General features: G+C 41.7%; 1 protein-coding gene across 13 annotated transcripts in view; it reads left to right on the top strand.

The window, feature by feature from the left end:
- TLE4 (TLE family member 4, transcriptional corepressor) overlaps positions 1-23,880 on the top strand; it is a 178,103-nt gene that overhangs the window by 103,121 nt on the left and 51,102 nt on the right. Inside the window, exon 1 of one of the 13 annotated variants that reach the window (XM_053296559.1) lies at positions 10,011-10,097. The exons of the other annotated variants lie outside the window; for them this stretch is intronic. Coding sequence (XP_053152534.1) covers positions 10,026-10,097 — 72 coding nt within the window. The 5' untranslated portion in view covers positions 10,011-10,025. Of the gene's footprint in view, positions 1-10,010; positions 10,098-23,880 lie in introns of those variants that run through there. 13 annotated transcript variants of the gene reach the window in all.

Below are 23,880 nucleotides of genomic sequence, written 5' to 3'. Positions count from 1 at the left end.
AGGCCCTCACTCAATTAGAGGAGAATTGCTGGTTTCTCTCCCCATCCTTCCTTTAGCATTCCCCATCACCAGATCACCTTGCACACCCACTCTCCAATAAGCATACACTGCCTATTACCTATCAGCCCAGCAGCAGCAATTCTCCAGTGGCAGAGGTGCATGGGGAGGAAGGAGGGTTTTTTTCTTCCGCTGCATCTGCACTCTGACACATTTTGGAGCAGTGCTCTCAGGCAACAAGGGAGGGGGAAAGACATAATGAAAACAGCACTCATTCGTCTAGAATTTTGCATGACTTTGTAGCTACTTTTAACTAATTAGCAATATTTCTTCATTGTTAATGTTAGTTTTTACCCCAGGTATATGTAAGTATTATGCATACAGCCAGGCCTAAATGGCTTGTGATGCTTTAAACAAATGCAGCCTGCACACATGTCTGGTGGCTCTGCTGGGGCTTGATAAACCTGTTTTTGCTGCCTGCCTGGGAATGCAAACTAGGGGTGTGTGTAGTGTGGGGGGGGAGTATTAAGCAGCTATTGGGCAGATTACTTCAGAGTTGGTGGGATTTATCTGACTTAGTCGATCACATGTTGTGTGAGCCTGGTAGAGGGGTAGTTGTGTGTAAATAACTATGGCTATTTCCAACAGATATGAAACTCATTAGTGACTCTCTTTTTTAAATTTGTGGTTATTGCTTTTTAATTTAAAAGTATGGGAATACCAGGAATTTTTGGCTAGACCATAGTTTAAGATCTAATCATGGACCTAAGTATGGGATGTGAACCAACCTTGTGTGAGCTATAAATATTTGTAAACATCTTGTGTGTGGCTGGTGTTGATCAAAAACCTGAGGAAAGGGCAGTGGAGATTAAATGACAGTCGTGTGTCATTTGTTCACTAGATGAGACTAATTCACCAGTGATTATTTGGGGTTACATTTTCTAAGTCATTAGGTAGGCATCTGGAATGACAGCATGCAAGTTGTGACTCTTTTCATACTGATTTATTAGACAGTGATTGCTGTAAATAAGCGTTTGTCTTGTATAGTCATCAAGTCGCAAGTTGGATTGTGTCAGCATCTAGGGCTTCTTGCCAGCTTTGCAAGGTGAAATAGTTTGCTAATTTCCTTAAACGTTAGCTGTGATGCCCAGAGTAGCAGTTAGTTGCTTGTTCTATTGATCTGTCCTCTCTTAAGAGGCTCCTGGTTAAGAGGGACTTTTTATGATTGTCTGCTGTGTGACTTGAGATGGTTTTTATCAGCCAGAACGTGCCTGTTGCCAGCAGCTGGAGACTGTGTGCTTGTATGAAATAATGTATTCATGCAAGATAATGCTCCTTAACATTTAACAGGTAATGAACGTGACATAAATTTCCTTCTTGCTTTTAATTTTTCCCTTTCCTCTTCTAATGTGCAAACAGGCAGCTCTGGTGCTCTAAATAATAAGTAATTTTTGGCCATCTGTCAAAAGGAAATTTCAATACAAATTTAAATTAATGGTGCCTGAAATTTTTTATAGCTCCTCTAAAAGCCTCTAATGTGCAGAAAATTCTGAATCTGCTGGTAGTAATTAGTGTAGCATGTAATGAGGATGTGGGCAATGTTATGCAGCCCCAGTGTAACGGTTTGATATGGTAGCAAAAGTTTGATTTATACAAGGTTGTGGCTGGGTTTAATTGTGAGAGACGCTTTCAAGTGTTTTCTTGAAGATACAGATTATTAAGCAGGGCAGATCTTAGAACAGCTCATAAAATGTAAATTTAGGTGTTGGTGTAAGAATGAGATAATTAAAGCAACCTACCCGCTGTTGTGAATAAGAAAGAAATATGCCCAATTGTGTTTTTATTTCCATCTTTTTGAAAAGGTGCTACTACCATTCCATGTGCTGTAGATTTCATCACACAGGCTTCCTCCTTGAACTTTCCCCTCATAATTACACTGGTCTTGACCCAACCCCTCCTCCTCCACTTGAGCTCACTTGAGATCAAAGGATTAATTAAAACTAGAGAACTAGATCCCAGATGCAATAACAGGGATCCTTAGGCCAGAGGAAGAGTGTGTAGATGAGAGAGAGTATAGCATTCCCATACACAGTTGTGAAGAAAAAAATGAATTTATACTTTTAATTGAGCTTTGGAAACAAAGGTGGATTCGTGAAAGTTCAAACCACAGCAAGTTGATTTGAAGAGCTAACTCTTGAACTTCAATGGCCTGTGTGTAACCTATTTTACAATGCTTGTGGAAATGATTTTTTAAAAAAGCAAGATGATAGCCAATGAAATAATGGGTTATGGCAATTTATAGCACGTAGGCACAAAAGATACATGTAAGAGTGTAGAACTTTCCCTGAACTTCTCTGTACTCAGCTCCAGTTTAGTTACATTTTCACTGTTGTGTAGATAATAAGACAACAAAGGGCCCGTTCAGATGAATGTTAGCCTGCCAACCCTTTTACATGCGATTAGGAACAAGCCCCATCATAAATGTGCATGCCCCAAGACATTCAAGGATGTGCCGACACATTTGGCACATCCTTTAACTGCATGTGAGGAGGTGATCACATGAGATTAAAGGATGTACCAAGAATGTGTCATCATATCAGAATGATGTAGGGGCGAGCATGGGTGTGATGATGGGCTCGAGCCTTGTCGCAGGTAAAAGGGGTGGTGGGCTAATGTTTATCTGAATGGGCCCACTGTTTTTGGCAAAGGTGCATACTTGCATAGTTCCTTCATGCTCCTCCCAGCACATTAAAACCATGGGAAACTTTCAGCGTACCTCTGAGTAGCTATTGCCAGTGTGGGGAATGGTTTTGCTTTGTTTTTGGTTTTTTTGTTTTGTTTTGTTTCAAAGTTGGTGATGGAGGAAGAAAGAAGCAAAGTGACAAGAATGAACTTAGAAGAGACATGTGGGCAGATTGTAGCTGTTTGTAGTGCTGGTCTGTGGCAAGTAAAATGGATGATTTTGAGATATATATTTTTAAAATCAGTGTTTACTCCTATAGTGTGGTAGGAATGGAGGGGAGGAATGTTATATTAGGACTTCCTCAACCTGGGTTTGCCAAATTCAGAACTGACAAGAAACTTGTGGACGCTTCTTTGGTAATTACACTTAGCTCTCATTGCTTTATTCAGAAATTGAAAATGGGCCTTTGCGGTGATCAGTAGTTATACATTTAAAAGTTATGTGCATGTGTACCCATAGATTTGTTGTATCTTTGTGTGTATGTATGTATATTTTGTAAATTGCCTATCAATCTTTAAAATATCTAAATATTTTAATATTCAGAGGAGTAGCAGAATTCCCCCCCCCATTTAATTTATTCATAGTGCTACACTCCAGCCATCTTTCATATTGGGATTTTTTAAAAGCCTGCTGCCTTTCTCCTCTTTCTTGGATGACTAGGGGGGTGGGAGTGACTAGGTTATTAGACTATCTTCTATGTTTGTATTCACGAAATTGCACATCTTGGGTGAAAGAATGGTGCATCAGAAGTACTTCCTTTTTTCCCTGGAGTTGTTTACTCACTTCAACCTGTGACTTACTACAGTGTTTGAATGTATAAACAAGCACGGTAACTTGACAACCATTTTCTGTGTGATCATTACCGCTCAACAGCTCTCTCTCTCCTGCTGCTGGCTTTGTGGCAGCTCTAACCATGTGGGAACCAGTAATCTGAAGGCTCTATTCACATGGTGAGTTGAATGCCACCATGCCTTCTGCTTTCCCAGGAGTGCAGTGTGGGTAACACTCGGAATCTCAACAGAAGGCAGTTGAAAGGAGCTATCATGTTGTAAGTCGCTATTTCCACCCCAACTTAGAGTTTGACATGTAGAAGTAGTTATTCCAGGACAACAGGCCCAGTGTGTTAGATACACTCTGTTTTCACAAGGGTGTATTTCCTTGGGGACCTCTGGTATTTGGGTGTGTGTGCAGGTCATCTCATCACAGTTTAATTGTGAACTGGAATTGGCTTGGCAGTACAGCAGTTTGTTCAGTATTAATTGATACCTGCCTTTGGGCTGTGGGGAATAACAGGTGCTCTAATTTCAGAAAATGTGTTGTAATTGAATAAATATCTGTGGGATAGAGCCAGTCCTCAGGTGGTGCAGCATGAGTGGATTGATGATGTGATTGGGTGAGACAGCCTTGCTTGTTTGCAGTCTCATCCAGTAACTGCTGAAGCGAAACAAATATTAATTAGCAGGGCCCTGTTTGTTGTCCTGGTCTGTCTTCAGTGGTTGATATTTGGCATTGTTCTTTATGGTTCATGAATGTTTATTTAGATATAATTTTAAATAGCATTGTTGCCCTTACACTCCAATAAGTACCTTCAGATATACTTCCTTTCTCCCTCATCCCTTTTTACATTTCCTTTTTTCCTCTCACTGTCACAGTCTTTCCTTTTTAATGAAGCCATTTTGTGATTTTTAATCTAGCGTGGAGCACTCATTTAAGAATAACAGCGTGTGTTCTTGTTTCAAAAAATTAAATTCGCCATCCGTCTTGATGACACTCTTTACCATATCTACCTCTTGCCCTTCTATTTTCTCTACTGGAATAGTCTTGTCCAGTGTCGTCTTTCAGAGTTTCCTCCAGATAACCCTGTTTTTGTTTGAGAGGTGCACCCTGCAAAAGCACTTGAGGTAAAATCCTGCAATGCTTACAGTACTAAATCTTTGGCTGTTTTAGGCTTTAGAGTAACTTGAATTTTCTTTCTTCAAATGTTCTAGTCACTCAGGAGGCAAAGATTGTATGTGGGCTGTAAGTTCTAATGGTGAGCTGGTCTTTCAGAATTATTTTTCATCGGAACAGAATGCTATGCTGGCTGTGAAACACTGAGGCCTAGTTCTCACTGAGATGTGAGAACTAGGCCTCAGCCTATGAAATACTGAGGCGTAGTCCTCACTCTGGGCTGTATCCTTTCAGCTGATGGGGTGTGTGTGCAGATAAATGCCTGTGCATCCATGCAAAAATATTTCTTGCATATTGATTGTTCAATGATGCGTACATGTGGACCTCCCTATATGCGGACCTGACAGCTGCAGCATCACATATCTACAGTCAGGTAATTAACACCTGACCTTGGCATGTATGGGGTAGGGGAGGGTGGCAGGAAAGAGATTAATTCCATGTACCCGTGAGTTGGGGTGGCCAGAAATAACCTCGGAGGTCATTTCTGGCCACCATTTTGTGGAAGAGAGCCATTTTGTGGCTCATTTGTTAAAACAAAAACAAAAAAGATGATGGGGTTTTTTTTGCAGAATTTTAGGGACTTTGAGACCGGCGGGGGTGAGTGGGGGGGCATCCTTGGACTTGTGAAATCCCATGGAGTTCAGTCGGACACTTTATTTGGCCTGTTTTTGTGTGTGTTTGGTGCTTTGGAGTTGTTGTTTTGGTCTGGGAACCTAACCCTCACGATCCCATAGACTCAATTACTCATTATCTGAGGTTTTGTTACCCACGGCAATATCTGGGAATGGAACCCACACGGATAATGAGGTACAGCTGTAGAAGGGTTACAGCCTAATGATCTCCCTGATATGCAGGTATTCTCTCTTTAGGTGTATTTTGATATAAGGGAGCATTCATTCATGAGAGCCCCTAACCTGCAATCTACAACCCAGATACTCTTTACCATCTTGATGAGGACTAGCTATATGGTTTTTTTTAATGGAAAGCAGTGTTTATAATTGGTAAGACTTTGTCCAATCCCTAACTCCGTAATCCCTCTATCTAGTCCGTGCAATAATTCAGAGAAAAGGGGGGAAAGAAATTACCGAACTGTGTGCCTTGAGATTTCCCAAGCTGTCATATAGTTTTACTATCACAATTAACTTTTATGTGATGCTATTAAGAAGTGCTACATTGTATTCATCATGAACAAAAGTGGCATGAAAATAGCATACTTATATTTCAAGTTCAAACAACTTTTAGTCTAAAGATTATGGCAAGAGGAAGTTGCCAAAACTGTGTGTCAAAAATTGCTTCATTGTTCTATAAATGGTCTTCCATATTCTTTTCCTAAACTGATATGCTCAGATTTAATTATAAATACTTAAAATCAGTAACAGGTTTGGAATAGCTTGAAACACATTTCTACCTAAGAGATATTTAAGCAACTTGGCACTGAAATACTTAAACTACCTTATGTTCATTCATTTGTTCATTCATTTGATTTCTATACCGCCCTTTCAAAAATGGCACAGGGAGGTTTACACAGAGAAATAATAAACTAGCTGCCCCTGCACAGAGCATTTGTGCGGTAGTGCACTCAGCCCTTGGTCTCCTCTCCAGAGATTTTGCTTGCCCGCCCCCCCCTTGCAAGTTTGTACCCCCCCCATCCGCTCACCTGGCAGCTGTGGCCATCCAGCCCACCCACCTGCTGCTTGCTAATTCATTCTGGCCGCCATAACTGCCCTTGACTCTCTCCCCCTTCAGCCCCAGCTTGTTATCTCCCCACCTTCAGCCCTAGTTTGTTCTCCCCCCAACCTTCAGACAGCCTACAACCGCCTCGTCCCGCCAGCTGCCTCCTCAGGCCGATGCAGCTTCGCCCTCCGGCCACCTCATCATGCCAGCAGGGCTTTGCCCGCCAGCCAGCCGCCTCCTCTGCGCCCGGGCTCCACTGCCTGCCCAAAGTCAAGAACTCTCACAAGGATGTCACCACACTCGCGAGAGTTCCGCCACATATCCCCACGCATCCCCAGTGGCACATCTTGGAGAATCAATTATGTAGATAAGAAGATGGATCCCTGTCCCCAAAGGCCTCACAATCTAAAAAGAAACACAAGATAGACACCAGCAACAGTCACTGGAGGTATTGTGCTGCGGGTGGATAGGGCCAGTTACTCTCCCCTTGCTAAATAAAGAGAATCACCACGTTAAAAGGTGCCTCTTTGCCAAGTCACCAGGGGTATGTTGTGTTACTGATGGTTTGAACCTAATTTATGTATATATTTGTCATATTCCTATCCTACCCTTCCTCTAAGGATCTGAGTGGCATAGATAAGGTTTTCACATTTTCCCTTCACAATAATCCTGAGGTAAATAAGGCTGAGATACTTGTTGAATGTGTATTAGAATGATATCAGCTCAGTCATCTTTCAACTCTTTCCTGTACTAGGTCTAAACTGTGGTACAATAGCAAAAAGGGAAGCTGAGAAGGGTAGATTGTTGCCTGGGGCAGCTGCGTCAAAGGGAGTAATGTAATAGACACTGAGAGTTATGATAGCTTAATGCTGATTGTGGGGTCAAGTTCTAATAACAAACAGTTGGTTATTTCGCCCTGTAAAGTAAAGTGCACATTGTTTATTAACTATTAGCTAATAAGCTTAGATTTAACATACATGGTTATGTGGTACAGTCCAAATGCAGGTTTATCACCTTGGTGAGTACTAGACCAGGGTTTGATACATTAATAGAGAATACTTTATTTATTACTTAACTCCTGATGTCTCCATTGTGACCCACTGGGACCAGGAAAGATTGTCTTCCCATATACAGCATTGAGTTTGATTTCAGCCCTTCCTCAGAGGCACTGGGCAGTTCTAAAGCCAGATTTTTAGGCTTTTGAGTTGTCCTTTAGAAGATGTAGTGGACTGGGTTTGGTTGTGCTCTTGATCTGTTTCTTGGGGACTAGAGCAATTCCATGAGTTGCATTACTTAGCTCCATTGCTTGAGTCTTCTAAACCCTATTCAAACATTATGTTTTACCTTCTTTCAGATGTCTGTACACATGTTTGTGTGAGTGACAAAAATACCTGTATTCAATTTGAAGGTGAACCTAGATACAGGCCCCCTGAAATGCAGGATACAGATTGGAAGTGTACTACTGTACATCTGTTCAGCATAACATGGGAATAACTGTACCTACATACAGATCTGTACCCGTGTATACTGTATATGGATTTATTTATGTATGGATTTATTTATTACATTTATGTACCGCCCCATCCAAACAGCTCTGGGTGGTGCACAATAATTATACAGGTGTTGAACATAATGTATGAATAAAGCTGTAGTTACCCAAACTGTTCCAACTGTTTGTCTGTAGCACCCTATGATGATCTGCATCATGGGGGTGGGGGATGGGCTAGCCTTATTCTTGAGGGGGTGAGGCAAATGGAGTGGTTAGCATTTTGATCCTTTCTAGTCCTGTGATATGGAAACATTTAGCAGACTTAGAAGGTGTTTGTGATGCTATTGTAAAATATGCTACAGCTATCAAATAAACACTCTTTAGCTTTTACCGTGTATTTTCCTCACTGTAAATAATGGATAAATATTTAAGATCATGCCATTTAGAATCCTGACCTCAGTAAATGTTAGACCCCAAAAGGTTTATCCTGATTTGTACGCGATTGTGGAGAAATAATACATTCATTATAAACAGTCAGTGTCTAAAAAAAAAAATTAAAAGCAGTGGAGGAAAAAAACCCTGGTGGATTGGCAGATATCAACCAAGTGGAAAAATCTAAAAAGAAAATTAAGCTAGTTCCTCTTCACCTATTCATGCCTGATTGTTTTAATTAAGCTAAACAAACACATGCACCTTGGATGACCCATTGCTTATAGCAATTTTGGAAATTCTGTGTTTTCTTAAGCAACATTTGGCCTTTTGAAGAGCAAAATAAAATTGGAAATCCTAATGTTTTTTCAGCCAACTAAGGGAAGAAAATAAAAATGTCACCATGGTAACAAAGCTGCTTTCTAGATGGCTTCCTAAGATATGCCTGAACTAGAAGCAGATGTCTGATTTGAGAATCTTGCCTCCTTCAATGTAAACAAATAACTTCTAGGCAGGTGTTGGAAATAATATGGAAATCCTATTAAGGGGCCCTGAGTTCCTGTCAGTCAGGAAGCCCCAGCCACAAAAGGGCTGGTTGTCTGAAGAAAAAAGACAGAGTAAATTCTCATTAGGCTTTAGCTTTCCCAGGAAATGATTGTCTCTGCATGTTATTTCTCCTGTGAATCTGAATGTAAGCTGTTTCTTCTATTGATCTATTCTGCTAGCCTTCTCTTTTTCTCACTCTTTTTGCCCCCCCCCCTTTTCTGGATTAACACTTGATATGTACTGCTCCTCTAAGAGTTGTGACATTTGTGATTTTAACCCCCAGCCCCTTTAAGGAAGAGTGGAAAAGGCCCTAACAAAACCTCCTTAGTCTTGAGTATTTGCTAGCCTGTTGAGTGTGAACAAATTCAGATTAAGAGGCGTCAAAATTAAAAATATGCAGGAGGTAAGGTAGAAAGGATCTGGATGAATGCATTGAGCTAGGTTCTCTGTGTGAATTTATAGACTGTATTTTACTCCCTGACACTGTTAATACTCAACATTACAGGAACCAAGCACATTTCCACACTATAAGACTACTGCAAAGTTTGAAGAGGCCTCACAAAAAGTCATTTCATTTTAGATAAATTATTGCCCTAGTTAAAATTAAAGACTTTTTTTTCTTTTGTAGGTTTAAGAGATGTGTGAGTCCAATTCGTTTTTTTTAAACTGATGGGAAAGGACATTGCCTCAAGGTTCAGTAAACATGCCTAAGAGTTTATTAGCTTGCAGATGAATTTTATCACAGGCTGATCTGAAGCTGAACCTCAGGAAATATGTCTACATATCTCAGAGTAGGAAGCTGAGTGTCTTTCCCACCCTGTTTGTGTGTTTGTGGTGGGGGCGGTGATATGGCTGTGCATAGCAATGTGCTTAATAATACTCTGAGGGTTAAATGTGGATAAACACAAAACAAGGCTTCTGAAAAGCCTTGCTATTATCATGCAGCATTTCTCGGACTATAGTCCCCGAGACGCACTTCATAAAGCCAATAAAGCGCACACTGGTGGTCTCCTGTTGCCCTAGCAACGGGCCATAGGGCACAGTGTATGTGAAATGCATGAACATCTGTGAATTAATCTTTTTTAGTTTGTTCTTTTCTTGGCACTGATTGGGCCACTCTGGCTTGCGCTTGTGACATTGCGTGAGGAGGGATAAGCTGAAGAGTTCCCCTGGGCCCTGCCCTAAGTGGTTGGCAGAATGGAAAGTGAAGTGAGATTTATCCAGGCAGTGCTTTCAGTAGTTGAGGGATTTAGTCTGACAGCCCTCTCGGTGGGACATTATTAGCTTACTTTCTGCTGCGTTGGGGAAATGAATAAAAAAATTTCTAGTAAATCCAGGCATTATTGGGTTTATTGGTCTGCCACGAAAGAATAATCTGAGGAGAAAATTGAAATAATCGCTTGTGTTTATACCACAGTTTACTGGACCTTACTACTCCTCTGCTTGGCTCTTATTGGGTTAGAGAGAGAGGAAAAATGGTTTAGAGGAAATCCAAATGGAAACATGAAAACAGAGGGGGGCACACATAGAGCAGCAATAGAATTTGGGGAGCATCATAAAAGGCTTTTAATTTGAGAACTAAAATGTGGGGTTTTTGTATTGCTGAAAATGAAACATGTCACTCAGTAATTACAAAGCATATCGACATTAACCAGCAGTTAACTTCTCAGCTGAGCCTGAGTGTTGATATGTAGTACTTCTCTCACTGTACCCCTTGGGCACACTACGACGTAGATTTTGTGTTCAGCTCCTAATGTCAATACCAGATGCTCACTTGTAAACTGCTTGGCTTATCCGTGTTGTTTTCCTCTGTGTCTCTGAGAGGACTGTAGGGGGAACACTGTGTACGTCATATAATCAGTTAATGCTGTGTGCAGTCAGTATCTTAATGCAATTAGCAGATTAAAGCAGTATTTCACTTCATTAAGAGGGCAACCGATTGCTCCGTATTTCTCCTTCCTTTTGAGCTGTGAGCTTATCAAAGAATACTGAGCTGCTTTTAAGTTATGCATATTACATCCAGCCAGTCCTTACTCATATGTATCCAAATATTAACTGATTGAAGTACCTCTGTTCTTCTGTATCTCTTGAGAGGCAAGTAATACACCTGTACAAATATTCATTATATGCTTAATGGTGGGGGGGGGGGAGTGGAGATTTCAGTTGTACTGTGGTTTATTTACTTACTCTGCAATCCTGTGTCCATTTACCTGAGAGTAAGCCTCATGAACACACTGGGATTTATTTCTGAGTACACATGCATAGGATTACTCTGCTGTTTACCTGTCACAATTGAACTTTACCATTGGGATAAATACCTTTTCCACCAGAGATGGAAAAATTTGCCCCATCCTCGGCTACAAAGCAGTGACAGAGACAACAGTTCTGCCTTGATCTGGCAGTGGTAGACTTGATCTGCCCACAGTGGTAGATCATGAAGTTAGCTTTGCCCACAACTGATGCAGGATGTAATTATATCATGCACAGTGGGAAGAGTTTGTTAATGTAAGTAGCTATGATTGCATCTGCTGATGCAATTCCACTGGTTTTTGTCTCTGTTCTAACCACAGTGATATGTGACACAATGGCATCAAACAGTGGCTTGGTCCCCCCACCCTCAAACTGTGTGGGGCTATTTAGACAGTGAAGTGCCACCCACTTTAGCCAGTAAAATCTGTCCTTGTTCTGTGAAGGGATTGTTGCTTCACTGATCATTGTGAACAGATTTTAAACTAGCTCTGCTGTGTTGCAAACATGGCTGTATGTCCTGTTAAACTCTCCTTCTGTATACTTCTGTATAAATATCACCAGAGAATTGTGCTTTCTAACTGCAGTACACAAGAAACTCAAAACTCTTTCCTGCTTGTTTACTCTGCTAAAGTTATATTTTTTATAAATAAATAAAAATAGTGAACAAAAAAATCCCACTTCAAAACTCACGTGTCTTGAAAATCTACCTATCTTGTTAGGGAAATGAACTAAGTACGTGCTGGGAGAGGATTGATGTCATAACCCTACCAGTCCTTGGCACCACAGCTGTGAGGTTGACCTCAGAAACAGGAGAAGATCTAGGATGCCCACTAACACCCCATGCAACTCCTACTCCTGACAATAATTGGGAACAGACTTGCTTTGTTTTAGTGATGTTGGTTTGACTTGCATCCAATAGCATGTGCTATGTTAATTCTATGTTTTGTATAAATATTTCAAGAGCCCCCGCCCACTCAAGAGCCAGAAGTATTTGAACTGAAATATTTGATTAGGGGAAAAAATCAATGAAATGACACATTGTAGGTTACATATGTTCAAAACTTGACTTAGAAATTTATTTTTTGTAAATAGTTATAAGCACTTGTAAATAGTTGAAGACATGTTCAAGAACATGTACTTCCCTTTTTATTGGTTAAATTTTAAGAAAAGTGGTGAAAGCACTGGAACTGTTTAAAAGCTAATTTTAGCACACTCAAAAAGCTGCACATTAGATATATAGAGATTTCCTAGGACTACACCTTCTGATCACATTCCTTCCACACACTCCGTTACTCCGGACCATATCTGCTGTCTCTGTCCACAACTCCCATGAGATGAGGAGAAGCTGCAGACAGATTCTATGTGTATATATGCTGAATATGTGGAGATCAGCACCTGTATCAACTGTTTGGTGTTATCTGTTACTTCAGGAAGGGCAATCTTACCCTCTTTCCATATGTATGTTTGAACATTTGGGCAGAGTGTGAGAAGTCTTATAGTCATCTGAAAAAAAAATTAATTGTAGTTTTGAAGCTGCCCAGTTTGACTAGAATTGTATCAGTTTATGTTAATTAATTTTATGAAACAATGCATTTTTAGAAATGAATTTCCCCCCATAAAAACATAAGAAGAGCCCAAGGCTTATCTAGTACAGCATCTTTTCCCCACAATGGCCCACCAGATGCTTCTGGGAAGCCCACAAGCAGGAAATGAAGGCACTAATCCTCTCCTGATGTTTCTTCCCTGCAACTGTTACTCAGGCATCGTGCCTCGGAAACTGGAGATGGCCTATAGCCATGAAGCCTAATAGCCGTTGATAGGCCTGTCCTTCATGAATTTGTCCAAGCCCCTTATTTCATTTCATTGTCCTTAGAATAAGTCTTCAGTACCCCCACAGCTGCTTTTTATCATTCTTCTGTCATCCTTTTCTGAGTGTATAACCCTTTGATGTCGTCTCCAGCTGGCTGCTTGTGTTTTCCAGCCAGCCTTTTGCCAGCTTTCCCAGGGTTCTTCTTCTATCACACTCAAGGGGGATGCTCAGACAAATGAACAAACTGTTGGAGATGGAGTTCCAGTACATTGACCTTTTGCACCAACTATCCTAATAACCACTACGGGCAATGGGAGTAGAGATAGTGAGTAAGGGTGTCCCTAGCTGTTCTACCTGTCTCTACACTATGACCCCTGATTGGACTCGGGTATTTCCTGTGAGAGTCAGATTCCCTTCCTTTCCTCTTAGAGAGCAGATGGAAACTCCTCCCCATCTCCCTCCCTCCACCTATTCATTATGTAATTCTGTAGACTAGGATTAGGTCTTTCCTAGCCAAAGTGTACTTCATCAAAAAATACTTAGTATTTAATTCTACACAAATATCCATGTGTCTTCTCTAAATAGCTGTAACAACTATTTTTTAAGACCCTCACTCGCAGTCTGAAATACTTCAGGGTCTTTCCTTCGTCTGTCATCACTACCCAGCCAGCTGAACATTTTGCTACTCTGTAACTAAAGTGGATATCTTCTTTAGTGCTCTGCTAATTAACTGGGGGTAAAAAATTGCAACCCCCAACAGGGTTTATGGGCACCAGCAGCCTAAAACATTTACAGCAGAGTTTATTTTTCTTTTGAAAGTGCAGCTGAGTTAGTTAGAAACAAAGCATGGATTCCCTGCTACTAGGAACAGCTTCTCCTCTCTCAAAGTTGGATGGAAGCAGCTATGAAGTTTGGGTTTTCAAGATGGAAGGAGTATTCATGACAAAAGGGATTAACAAGATCCTCACGGAACAACGTTTAGCTCAAAATTCAGCAGCACAAGCCTCATGGGACAAGAAGAATGAGCAAGCATTTGGATTCCTCATTTTGAACAAGAGTGATGATTTATTAATTCATATATATGATACTAGGATTGCCTCAAAGCATGGAAAATATTAAAAGAGCAATGTGGGAAAACTTCACCTAACACTGCTGTTCTTTTGTTTAAAAGACTTTGCCAAACACACAGCCACAGGAAGGAGGCGATGTCTCAGCCCACATGGTCAGTCTCTTGGAGACAACAGACTTTTAAAAGGCTATAAATGTTAATTAAATGACTCAGCGCTTATTGGAGTAATTTTACAGTCTTTGCCTAAAAATGTTGACCCTTTAATTATGGCCCTTGAGGCATCAGTCTCTGAACTTAAATTGCAAAATGTTGTAGCAAGTCTGAGAAACCTTAGCTCAAAATGGGAACAGGAAAGTTTCCAAAGAGCAAGCCAAAATGCTGCAACATTAGCTAGCAAACAAAGGCATTTATTTGCAAATAGAGAGGGTGTGAAAACTGAAGGCTGCAAGCCCCATTGCCATAGCTACAAAGAAAACTCAGAGCTCAGATGGCTGGCGACAGACAAAGAAAAGACAGACTACATGGTCAATTCGAAACACAAAAGAGAGACAGCCACTCTGAAACACACAGAAAAGGCAATGCTTCTTTACTCAAATCCAAAAGCTTCAATGTGGGATTGATAACAGACAAAAAGCATGGTTTTATTGTGGATTCTGGCTTCAGCAAAAATATCCTCAATATTGCTGATTGGTTTATTTAACTAGACAGAAACTACAAGTCAACTGTAACTGTAGGAGATGGAAGGGAATTAATCACAGAAGGAATAGTAATTGCTAAAAAAAAAAAAAAAAATCTCTGCCAGGGACTAGACAATGAAATTCAAGAAGTTTTTAATAACATATGCACTCTTAGTCCCAGAAATGCAAACCATTTTAATTTCAATTGGGCGTGGAATTAAAAAGGGATGCAAAGTAATTTTTGAAAAGGAAGCTTGTTATATTTCCAAAGATGATGAATTGATTATTACTGCTCATATGCGTCAAGATGGACTTTTTCAATTAGACTGTATTCATATCAGAGTGTTTGGATCAAAGCTTTATGCGTATGTACCAAAGGCCAAGAGGACCAAATTCAATTGCAGATGTGAACTGGGAATTTTTGTTGGATATGCACCTAACCATAGAGGATACAGAATTCTTGACCCAACAAGTGGAGAGGTCAGAATTTGCAATGTGGTATATTTTAATGAAAGACAAGGGCCAACTAGAGATGATATGCCAGGACTTGTACCAGAAATCCAGATGAATGAGAAACCACGTGATTGGACTCTAATGAAACTGGAACCAGACAGTGAACTTAAAGAATCAGCGGCAGAACCAGTGCCAGATTCAGAAGGGACTGCACAACCTGAATCCGAACTAAGGTGCTCACAGAGGCCCAACAAAGGGGTTCCACCCAAAAGATTCTCACTCATGGCCAAAGGAGGAGAGATACAAGAACCCACTACATGGCAAGACACAGAAAAGTTGCCAGCTGATGAAGCTGAAAAGTGGAGAAAAGCAGCAATGGAAGAAATTGATTCCTTGCACAAAAATGGGACTTGGAGACTTGTGGAACTACCCGCAGGAAGAAAGATTGTGGGATGCAAGTGGGGCTTCAAGGTCAGGTAGGATGCAGAAGGGGGTGTACAGCACTACAAAGCCAAACTAGTAGCCAAAGGATACTCCCAAATCTATGGTCAGGACTATGATGAGACTTTTGCACCAGTTGTAAAACACACTTCAATTAGAACAATGCTCAGCTTGGCAGCAGCCAGAAAGAGGCAAGTTGACCACTTGGATGTAAAGACTGTGTTTCTACATGGGAAAATCAAGGAAGACATCTACATGCAACAGCCACCAGGCTTTAAGGAACCTGAAAAGAAGGGGCTAGTATCCAAATTACAAAAGAGCATCTATGACTTAAAGCAATCAGCCAGAACATGGAATGAGAAACTGAATCAACTACTACTTAAGGAGGGGTTCACACAAGGAAAAGCTGACCCCTGCCTATATTCAAGATTCAGAGATAGTAGATGGACTTATATCCTGACTTGTTGGTGACTTGATTCTTGCACATAAGGAAGAACAAGACAGTCATGAGATTGTACAGCACCAGAACAAGGAAACAGAGGTGAAAGAACTCGGAAGCATTTCCTATTACTTTGGCATCCAAATTGAAAGAGAAGAGAATGGGACATTCCTTCTTAACCAGAAGCAGAAGATAAAGGATTCCCTAAAATGCCTGGGACTGACAGATGCCATTGAAGTCAGCACACCAATGGATGCAAATTTCTGGAAGCAAGATGGAAGCAGCCAACAATCAATACAGAAAGGCAATTGGAAAGCTTCTGTATATAGATGCAATGACAAAGCCAAATATTGACTTAGCAGTGGGAATCCTGAGCAGAAAAGTGCACCAACCAACCATAATTGGATAGCAGTCAAAAGATTGGGAAGATACCTGAAAGGTACTGTACAGTGACCACTATGTATTGGAGATTCCAGCAAGCAGCAGTCCAAAACTAGTGGGATACATGGATGCAGACTGAGGCGAAGACAGTACAGATCACAAGTCTACAAGTGGAAACCTGATCTTATATAGAAATGGGAACTATAAATTGGAGTAGCCACAAGCAATCACCTGTTGCGCAATCAACCACAGAAGCATAATACATATCTGCAGCTGAAGCGTGGAAAGTAGTAGTGTGGATGCACCAACTACTATCTGACTTTGGGATTGAGGAACCAAAGCCCACAGTGATGTTTGAAGATAATCAAAGTTGTATCCAGATCGCCCAGATGGAGAAGATGAAGTCTTGAACCAAGCACATTCCCATAAAGTATCACTATGTTCAAGACTTACTTTATTTAACATACATTTGTATATCACCCAAACGCAAGTCTCTGGGCGGTTTAAAACAAAGCAATTAAAAAAAGTAAAAAGGTTAACACATTACAACAATTTAAAACTTAAATCAATGCTTTTACAAGTTGTTAGAGATGGGGAAGCTCTTATTTCAGCAGGAAGTGTGTTCCAAAGCCTCGGGGCAGCAATGGAGAAGGCCTGTTCCTGAGTCGCCACCAGACAAGTGCAACTGCATACAAACCTCTTCTGACAATCTCAATGGGCATTGTGGTTCATAGTGAAGAAGATGTTCTCTAAAATTTCCAGGGCCCAAGCTTTTTAGGGTTTTGTATGTTACTAGCTGAGCTGGGCGCAGATCATCTATACCAGGGTTTCTCAACGTGTGGGTCCCCAGATGTTATTGGACTTCAACTCCCATCATCCCCAGCCCCAGTGGCCTTTGGCTGGGAATTATGGGAGTTGAAGTCCAATTACATCTGGGGACCCAAACGTTGAGAATCCCTGATCTATACCTCTAGTTTGTCACTTGTGGCCGCGCCACTGCCTTACTGTCACTGTTTTGTCACCTTCCTGTCACCGCCACCTTCTTCCCCTGCCCACCCATTGCCGCCTCCTTCCGCCCGTCGCTGCCATTTTCTTAGTGCCGTTCTCCCCGCCGCCAGCCAGCCAGCTGGCTTCTGCTACTGCCACCATTATTTTCCCTCCCACCCGTCCCATGGCTAGCCTATCCAGCAACTCTCTGTACTCTCGCTAGAGCTGCCACACATGGGATTAGCCACGGGCATGCCTTAGGGAATTAAATATATAGATTGATAACCAAGACCTTGTGTTTTGCCCAGAAACATCGGCCACCAGTGTAGATATTATAATATAGGAGTGATATGGTCTCTTCCAGATGACCCAGAGACCAACCTGCCTGACACATTCTAGACCAACTGCAGTTTCCGGACTATGTACAAAGGCATCCCCACATAGAGCACATCACAGTAATCAAGTCTGGAGGTGAACAGCAGATGTACTAGTGTTCTGAGATCATTTATCTCAAGAATTGGATGCAACTGGCATATAGGGATGTGCACAAAACCGGTTTGCCCGGTTCGGTTCGAATTCGGACCAGGTTAGAACCAGGAGGGGGTGGTTTGGGTTTGGTTTTGCTCGAACCTCCCCCTGGTTCAGTTTGAATTCGAACTGTTTTGAACCATTTTGGACATCCAAAAATTGGTAGGATGGTAGCTGGCACCCAGGGGTACCTGCCGCCCAAACCCCAAAGCAATCGGACACTCGTACAATTTTTTATGAATTTTTGAACATTATTTTTATTTTTTTCTCATAGGGTATAATGGGACTCGAACCAGCCCATTATTCCCTATTGTGGAGCACCCTTGGGTGCCAACAACCATGCAAACCCTGAAGCAATTGGACACCCCTATGATTTTTTATGAATATTTGAAATAATTTAAATTATTTTTCTCATAGGGTATAATGGGACCCGTACCAGCCCATATCCCCTATTGTGGAGCACCTAGGGGCATAAAAGTGGGGTGGGTGGTAGACACCAGAGGTGCCTACTATCCACAAAGTTCCAAGGCAATCAGACACTCCTCTGATTATTGGTGAATTTTAAAACTATTTTGGAATTCCTCATAGAGAATAATGAGGATTGCAGCAAATGTATAGCTTCACGTCGAGGAGAAAGGGCTGTCCTAGAGTTGAGTGTGGTGGGTGGTAGTTCCCAAGGTGGGCAAGTAAGAATTATTTGAAAGGAATTGGGCAAAGGGATGATTTTTAAGTGATTTTTGAAGTTTATGCGTCTTTAAGGTCTTTTCTCCATAAAGAAGCATGGAGGTGTCAGTGGCTTTAAGGTTTTTCTCCATAGGGAAGAATGCAGGTTTCAGCAGCCCCATAACTGCACTTGGGGGGTGCTGGGGTGGCCCAGAGCGAGGGTGCCAACCACCTCCATGGGTTGCTAAACCACGGGGTACTGGGTTTTGTTGTTTCTGAAGTGTTCTGAGTGTAGATTATTTGGTAGCATATAAGATTTTCAATGACAAACCATGAATCCACTCTCATCTGCTAACCTTAAAGACACATAAACTTCAAAAATCACTTAAAAACCAGCCCTTTGCCCAATTCCTTTCAAATAATTGATAGCTTCCTGGGCCCCCTTGGGCACTACCACCCACCACACTCTGCTCTAGGCCACCCCTTTGCCCCCGACGTGAAGCTATACATTTGCTGACACCTCCATGCTTCTGGCAATGGCCTTTGGCTGGGGATTATGGGGCTTGTAGTCATCAACATCTGGGAGTCCCTGTTAGAGGGAACACTGATCAGCTGTGGAGGCAGGCGGTCACCCAATGGTAGATCCACTCCAAAACAAACAAAAACAGGTTCATCCTGACAGTCACTGTTACTGGAGCAGAGTGATCCCTCACCATAAGAACCTCTATTTTACTATTAGTATGCCATAATCTTAGGATAGTTATAGATATAGCTATGATTATATTTTCTGTAGCATCAAAGACTTCTGATGCATCAATGACATGCAAGGCCACAGAACGTTTTTACTGTGTGTACTTGTTCAGTTCTTATACATAAAATGCCTCTGATAGCATAGAACCCAATTTTACCATCAAATGGGACCTAAATGACTCACCTGAATTGCAGTGTGACAATCTACCCCATTTTAATCTTGACATTGTGTGATATGTTGAAATAGCCTTGAGGTCTACCCTCAGAGAGGATAATAAGTCATCTTTTTCCTTGGATATAAAAAAAAGAATGTTGGCATTAGTTGCCTATAAGGAGACAGTAGCTTCCCATTCTGCTTGCTTTTTTATGCTATCCAAGTTATCATGCCACATAGTGACTCTTCCTTGGCTAGTTGATAATGGCTAATGATTTCTTAGCATAAGCTGAACAGCAGATTCAAATTAAACTGAAGCGCACTATGAAGCCATGGGGTTATCTTAAGTGCAAGATTTTAGAAAATAATATATATTGGGTTATAATTTGGAAATTATGCATATTTTCATACTGTGGTTTTAGAGAGTAATGCTGCATTTCTTAACTGCCCTATCCACACCAGTGTCCTGTTACCTGAAATATTCAATCAGCATAATTCTTTTGCTTACAGTTAAGTCTCCATGGATGTCCTTCCTGTAATGCAAAAGGATCTTTATTTAAATGACTTGTAGAATGCATTTAATGAGTGAATTAATCATCAATTGCTTAGTCATAAAGGTGTGAGCAGTACTTGATAACTAAAACAATTTCAGTACAGTATGCCCATTTTAAATTCTTTGATGTTGTACACAAATGGAAAGGAAAGTCAGTCTATATTTATTTCTTATTTTACATCTTACATTTTCCCCAAGGAACCCAATGAGGTGTCCATAGGATTCCCAGATGGTCTCTCATCCAGGCTTTTTTTTTTTTTTTTAGCTTTCATTCAAAATGTGAAAGAGAGCAGCTAAACAATCAATTCATGCTAATTACATACCACCTCATGTACATACTTAATGAAAAGTTCCATTGGCTTCCACAATGCACTACATCAGCCTCCAAACATTTCCCTTTAGAACTGGGTATTAAATTATAAAAAGGAATGCTGTCACTAGGTTGTGCTAGCATTTGTTTTTCTTTGGATCTCTAATGTATCTGCTTGGTTAGACAGCCAAATATAAACCAACTGCTTGCCCTTGCCTGCCTATTAATTTACATTCATGTGCAAATGCAGCTATAAACATAGCTGTCTTAGACAGACAGATGTGGCATGTATATTTAGCAATTGCAGTGGCCGCATTGAGGTCCTAGGGGATGTTTGGAATTCTGAAGTTCCCAGGCTCGGACTGGCCCACAGGGCAGCAGGGCATATTCCCGGTGTGCCCCATCTGTGGGGTGCCCCTGAACCCCGCCGCACTCAGCAGCAGTGACTACTCCCATCCTTAATTACCCATTCTTCTCAAAATCTAGCTCCCTCCCCACATACATTCCACCGTTCTCTCAGTGCCCCCAATCCAGCCCTAGGAGTTCCAAACCACTTTTGGGAGCAGGCTCACCTTAAACTTCCTCCGCTGTTGGTGATCAATCACTTCAAAGCTTTGCCCAAATTAGTGTACAGACTTGATGTGAATAATGGATTTGAAAAGTACTCTATGGTTATGCAGAGCTGAATTCATTCTTATATCATCTCTTTACTACTTTAGTACTTCCAGAAGAAGGTGTTACCTTCATTTAAAAACTGATTATTGGGACTTCAACAGTTGATCCGAATCTGAGAGATTTTATCCGCAAAAAAATCATTAAAAACATCACAGCAAGTGACTGATAGTTCCAAGTTTAAATTAATGGGGGAATATTTATTTATTTTATTTGTCAAATTTGTACACCTTCCCAAATCTTCGTCGCTGGGCGATTGACAATAACATAAAACAAGTTAAAACATAAACAAAAATCTTAAAACAATTTAGGCAATCTAAAAATTAAAAACAGATTAAAACTTAAAAATTTAAAAAGCTGAAAAAAGCTTGGCTGAAGAGGGGGATTTTCAATTGCTTTTTAAAAATGGTCAAAGATGGGGAGGATCATATTTCAGTAAGGAGTGCATTCTAGTCTCGGGGCAGCCACCAAGAAGGCCCGTCCCCATGTGGCTACCAGCCGAGCTGGCAGAAGCTAGAGACGGACCTCTCCCAATGACCTCGCTGGGCGGTGGGGCTCATAATGAAAAAGATGTTCTCATACATACCCAGAGCCTAAGCTGCTTAGGGCTTTATAGGTTATAACCAGCACTTTGTATTTTGCATTGAAACCTATTGGTAGCCAGTGTAGTTCTATCAACAAAGGAGTGAAGTGGTCTCTCCGAGATGACCCCGAGACTAACTTGGCTGCTGCATTCTGTACCAACTGGAGTTTCTGGACTACATACAAAGGCAGCCCCACACAGAGCACATTGCAGAAGTCAAGTCTGGAGTTTACCAACATATGTACCACTGTTTTGAGGTCATTCATCTCAAGAAATGGGTGCAGCTAATCAGGGGTGTAGCAAGGTTGGAGTGAGCCCAGAGACAAGATTTTAAAATGACCCCTCCCCCACTGAAGCTCAGCTTATGAAGTAAAAAAATCTTAAATGAGGCTGAATAGTGGTAACAAAAAGCATAGTAAAATTATATAGTGTGTGTGTGTGTGTGTGTGTGTGTGTGTGTGTGTGTGTGTGTGTGTAGGAGATAAATAAATCTCCTATGTGCCACAATAGAACATCATCCTAAATTAATTTTTTAAAGGTTTTGTAAATTGTGGACAATGCAAGTCATTTAGTGGTAATAGAGAAAGACATGCTGTTCTGGTAGCTCCAGGACTTAACACTCGCATCAATTTTAGAGGATGAATACAACTGAAGGAAGCCCGGGCAGGTGTACAGCTGGGGGAATCAGTCATGTGACTTGCCTCTGGGGGGCCCCCCCAAGGCAGTGGGCCCCCAGACAACTGTCCCCCCTTGCCCTTTTATAGTTATGCCCCTGCAGCTGGTGTATCAGCCGAAGCTAATAGAAAGCTCCTCTGGCCACTACCTCAACCTGAGATGCAGGGGAGAGGTGCGGATCCAGAACCCCCCTAGACTGCGTACTTGTTCCTTTTGGGGAAGTGTCACCCCATCTAGAACAGGCAAATCAAAATTGTCTCTAGAGTTCTGACCCTGCACAATAAGTACCTCCATCTTATCTGAATTCAGTCTCAGTTTTATTCTTCCTCATCCAGCCCATTACTGCTTCCAGGCAGGCGTTTAGGGAGATTATGCCATCTCCTGAAGAAGCTGACATGGAAAAGTAGAGCTGGGTTTCATCAGCATACTGGTATCACCCCGCTCCAAATCCCCTGATGAACTCTCCCAGCGGTTTCATGTAGATGTTAAAGAGCATTGGAGAAAGTATGGAGCCTTGAGGGACACCACACATAAGCTCAGATTTTGAAGAGCAACATTCTCCAATTGACACCATCTGGAATCTGTCCAAGAGGTAGGAGTGGAATCACTGTAAGACCCACCCCCAACTCTCTGAGATCTTCCAGAACGATACTATGGTCAGTAGTATCGAAAGCCTCTGAGATAGCCAAAAGGACCAACAGAGTCACACTTCCTCTGTCAATTCCCAATTGGAGATCATCCATCAGGCCGACCAAGGCAATCTCCACCCCATAGCCTGCCTGAAAGCCAGTTTGAAATGGGTCTAGATATTCAGTTTTTTCCAAGACAGTCTGGAGCTGAGAGGCCACCACCCTCTCACTTACCTTGCCTAACCATGAGAGGTTGGAGACCGGCCTATAGTTGCTCAGCTCTGAGGGATCTAATACAGGCTTCTTTAGAATAGGTCTAATAATAATATAAAATAAGATATAGCTAATGAGTTCATGCACACGACTGAAAAATGCCGGCAGCGGGAGGACTGGTGGGGAGGCAGGCTCCTGCCTGCCTCCCCGCACATGATCACCCTCCCCAGTTTGCATTGCCACCCAACGCGGTGAGTGGCAGAGCAGGGAGCTGAAGTCCTCTGGCATTCCTCAATGAACTGCATTAGGAATATGGTGCATTAATGGATCTTCCCTCAGCCGGCCGCTCTTGCCAGCTTGGCATACGCCCAACTTGGTGTACCCTTGGGTTGCATGAAGCCCAAGCATACACACGACCCCAGCGCCAGGTTTAAAAGTAGGGTGAGGTGGGTCAGGAGCAACAGGATTATGATGGGCTGCCCTAGTCTGGGTTAGGTTGCTCGTGAGAATAGATTCAATAAGTGTCAAGTATTTTTGGTAAATAGAAGGTACATCTTCAACACAGCAGTTGTTGAAACGTATGAACGTGGACATTTTTTTGCTCTGATCAGGAAAGTGTTCTGTGAGTGGGGACTCCTGTGATTTCCCCATCATCATGGACAGACCACCATCTAGTTAAGGTTGGACTCACAGCCTCAACCCTCCTCTGCAGGGAGGAAGGACTTATTAGGATGGCCGACCCAAAAAAGCTATTGGATCCCATAGGATTCAAAGAAGCCTTAGAGAACTTTAGGGTTGGTTCTGCTAGTGATTCT

This window comes from Hemicordylus capensis, chromosome 2 (assembly GCF_027244095.1).
Source record: "Hemicordylus capensis ecotype Gifberg chromosome 2, rHemCap1.1.pri, whole genome shotgun sequence".
In the NCBI taxonomy this organism is placed as follows: domain Eukaryota; kingdom Metazoa; phylum Chordata; class Lepidosauria; order Squamata; family Cordylidae; genus Hemicordylus; species Hemicordylus capensis.
The sequence above is the reverse complement of the archived record's forward strand: the minus strand, read 5'-3'. Positions and strand labels throughout refer to the sequence as shown.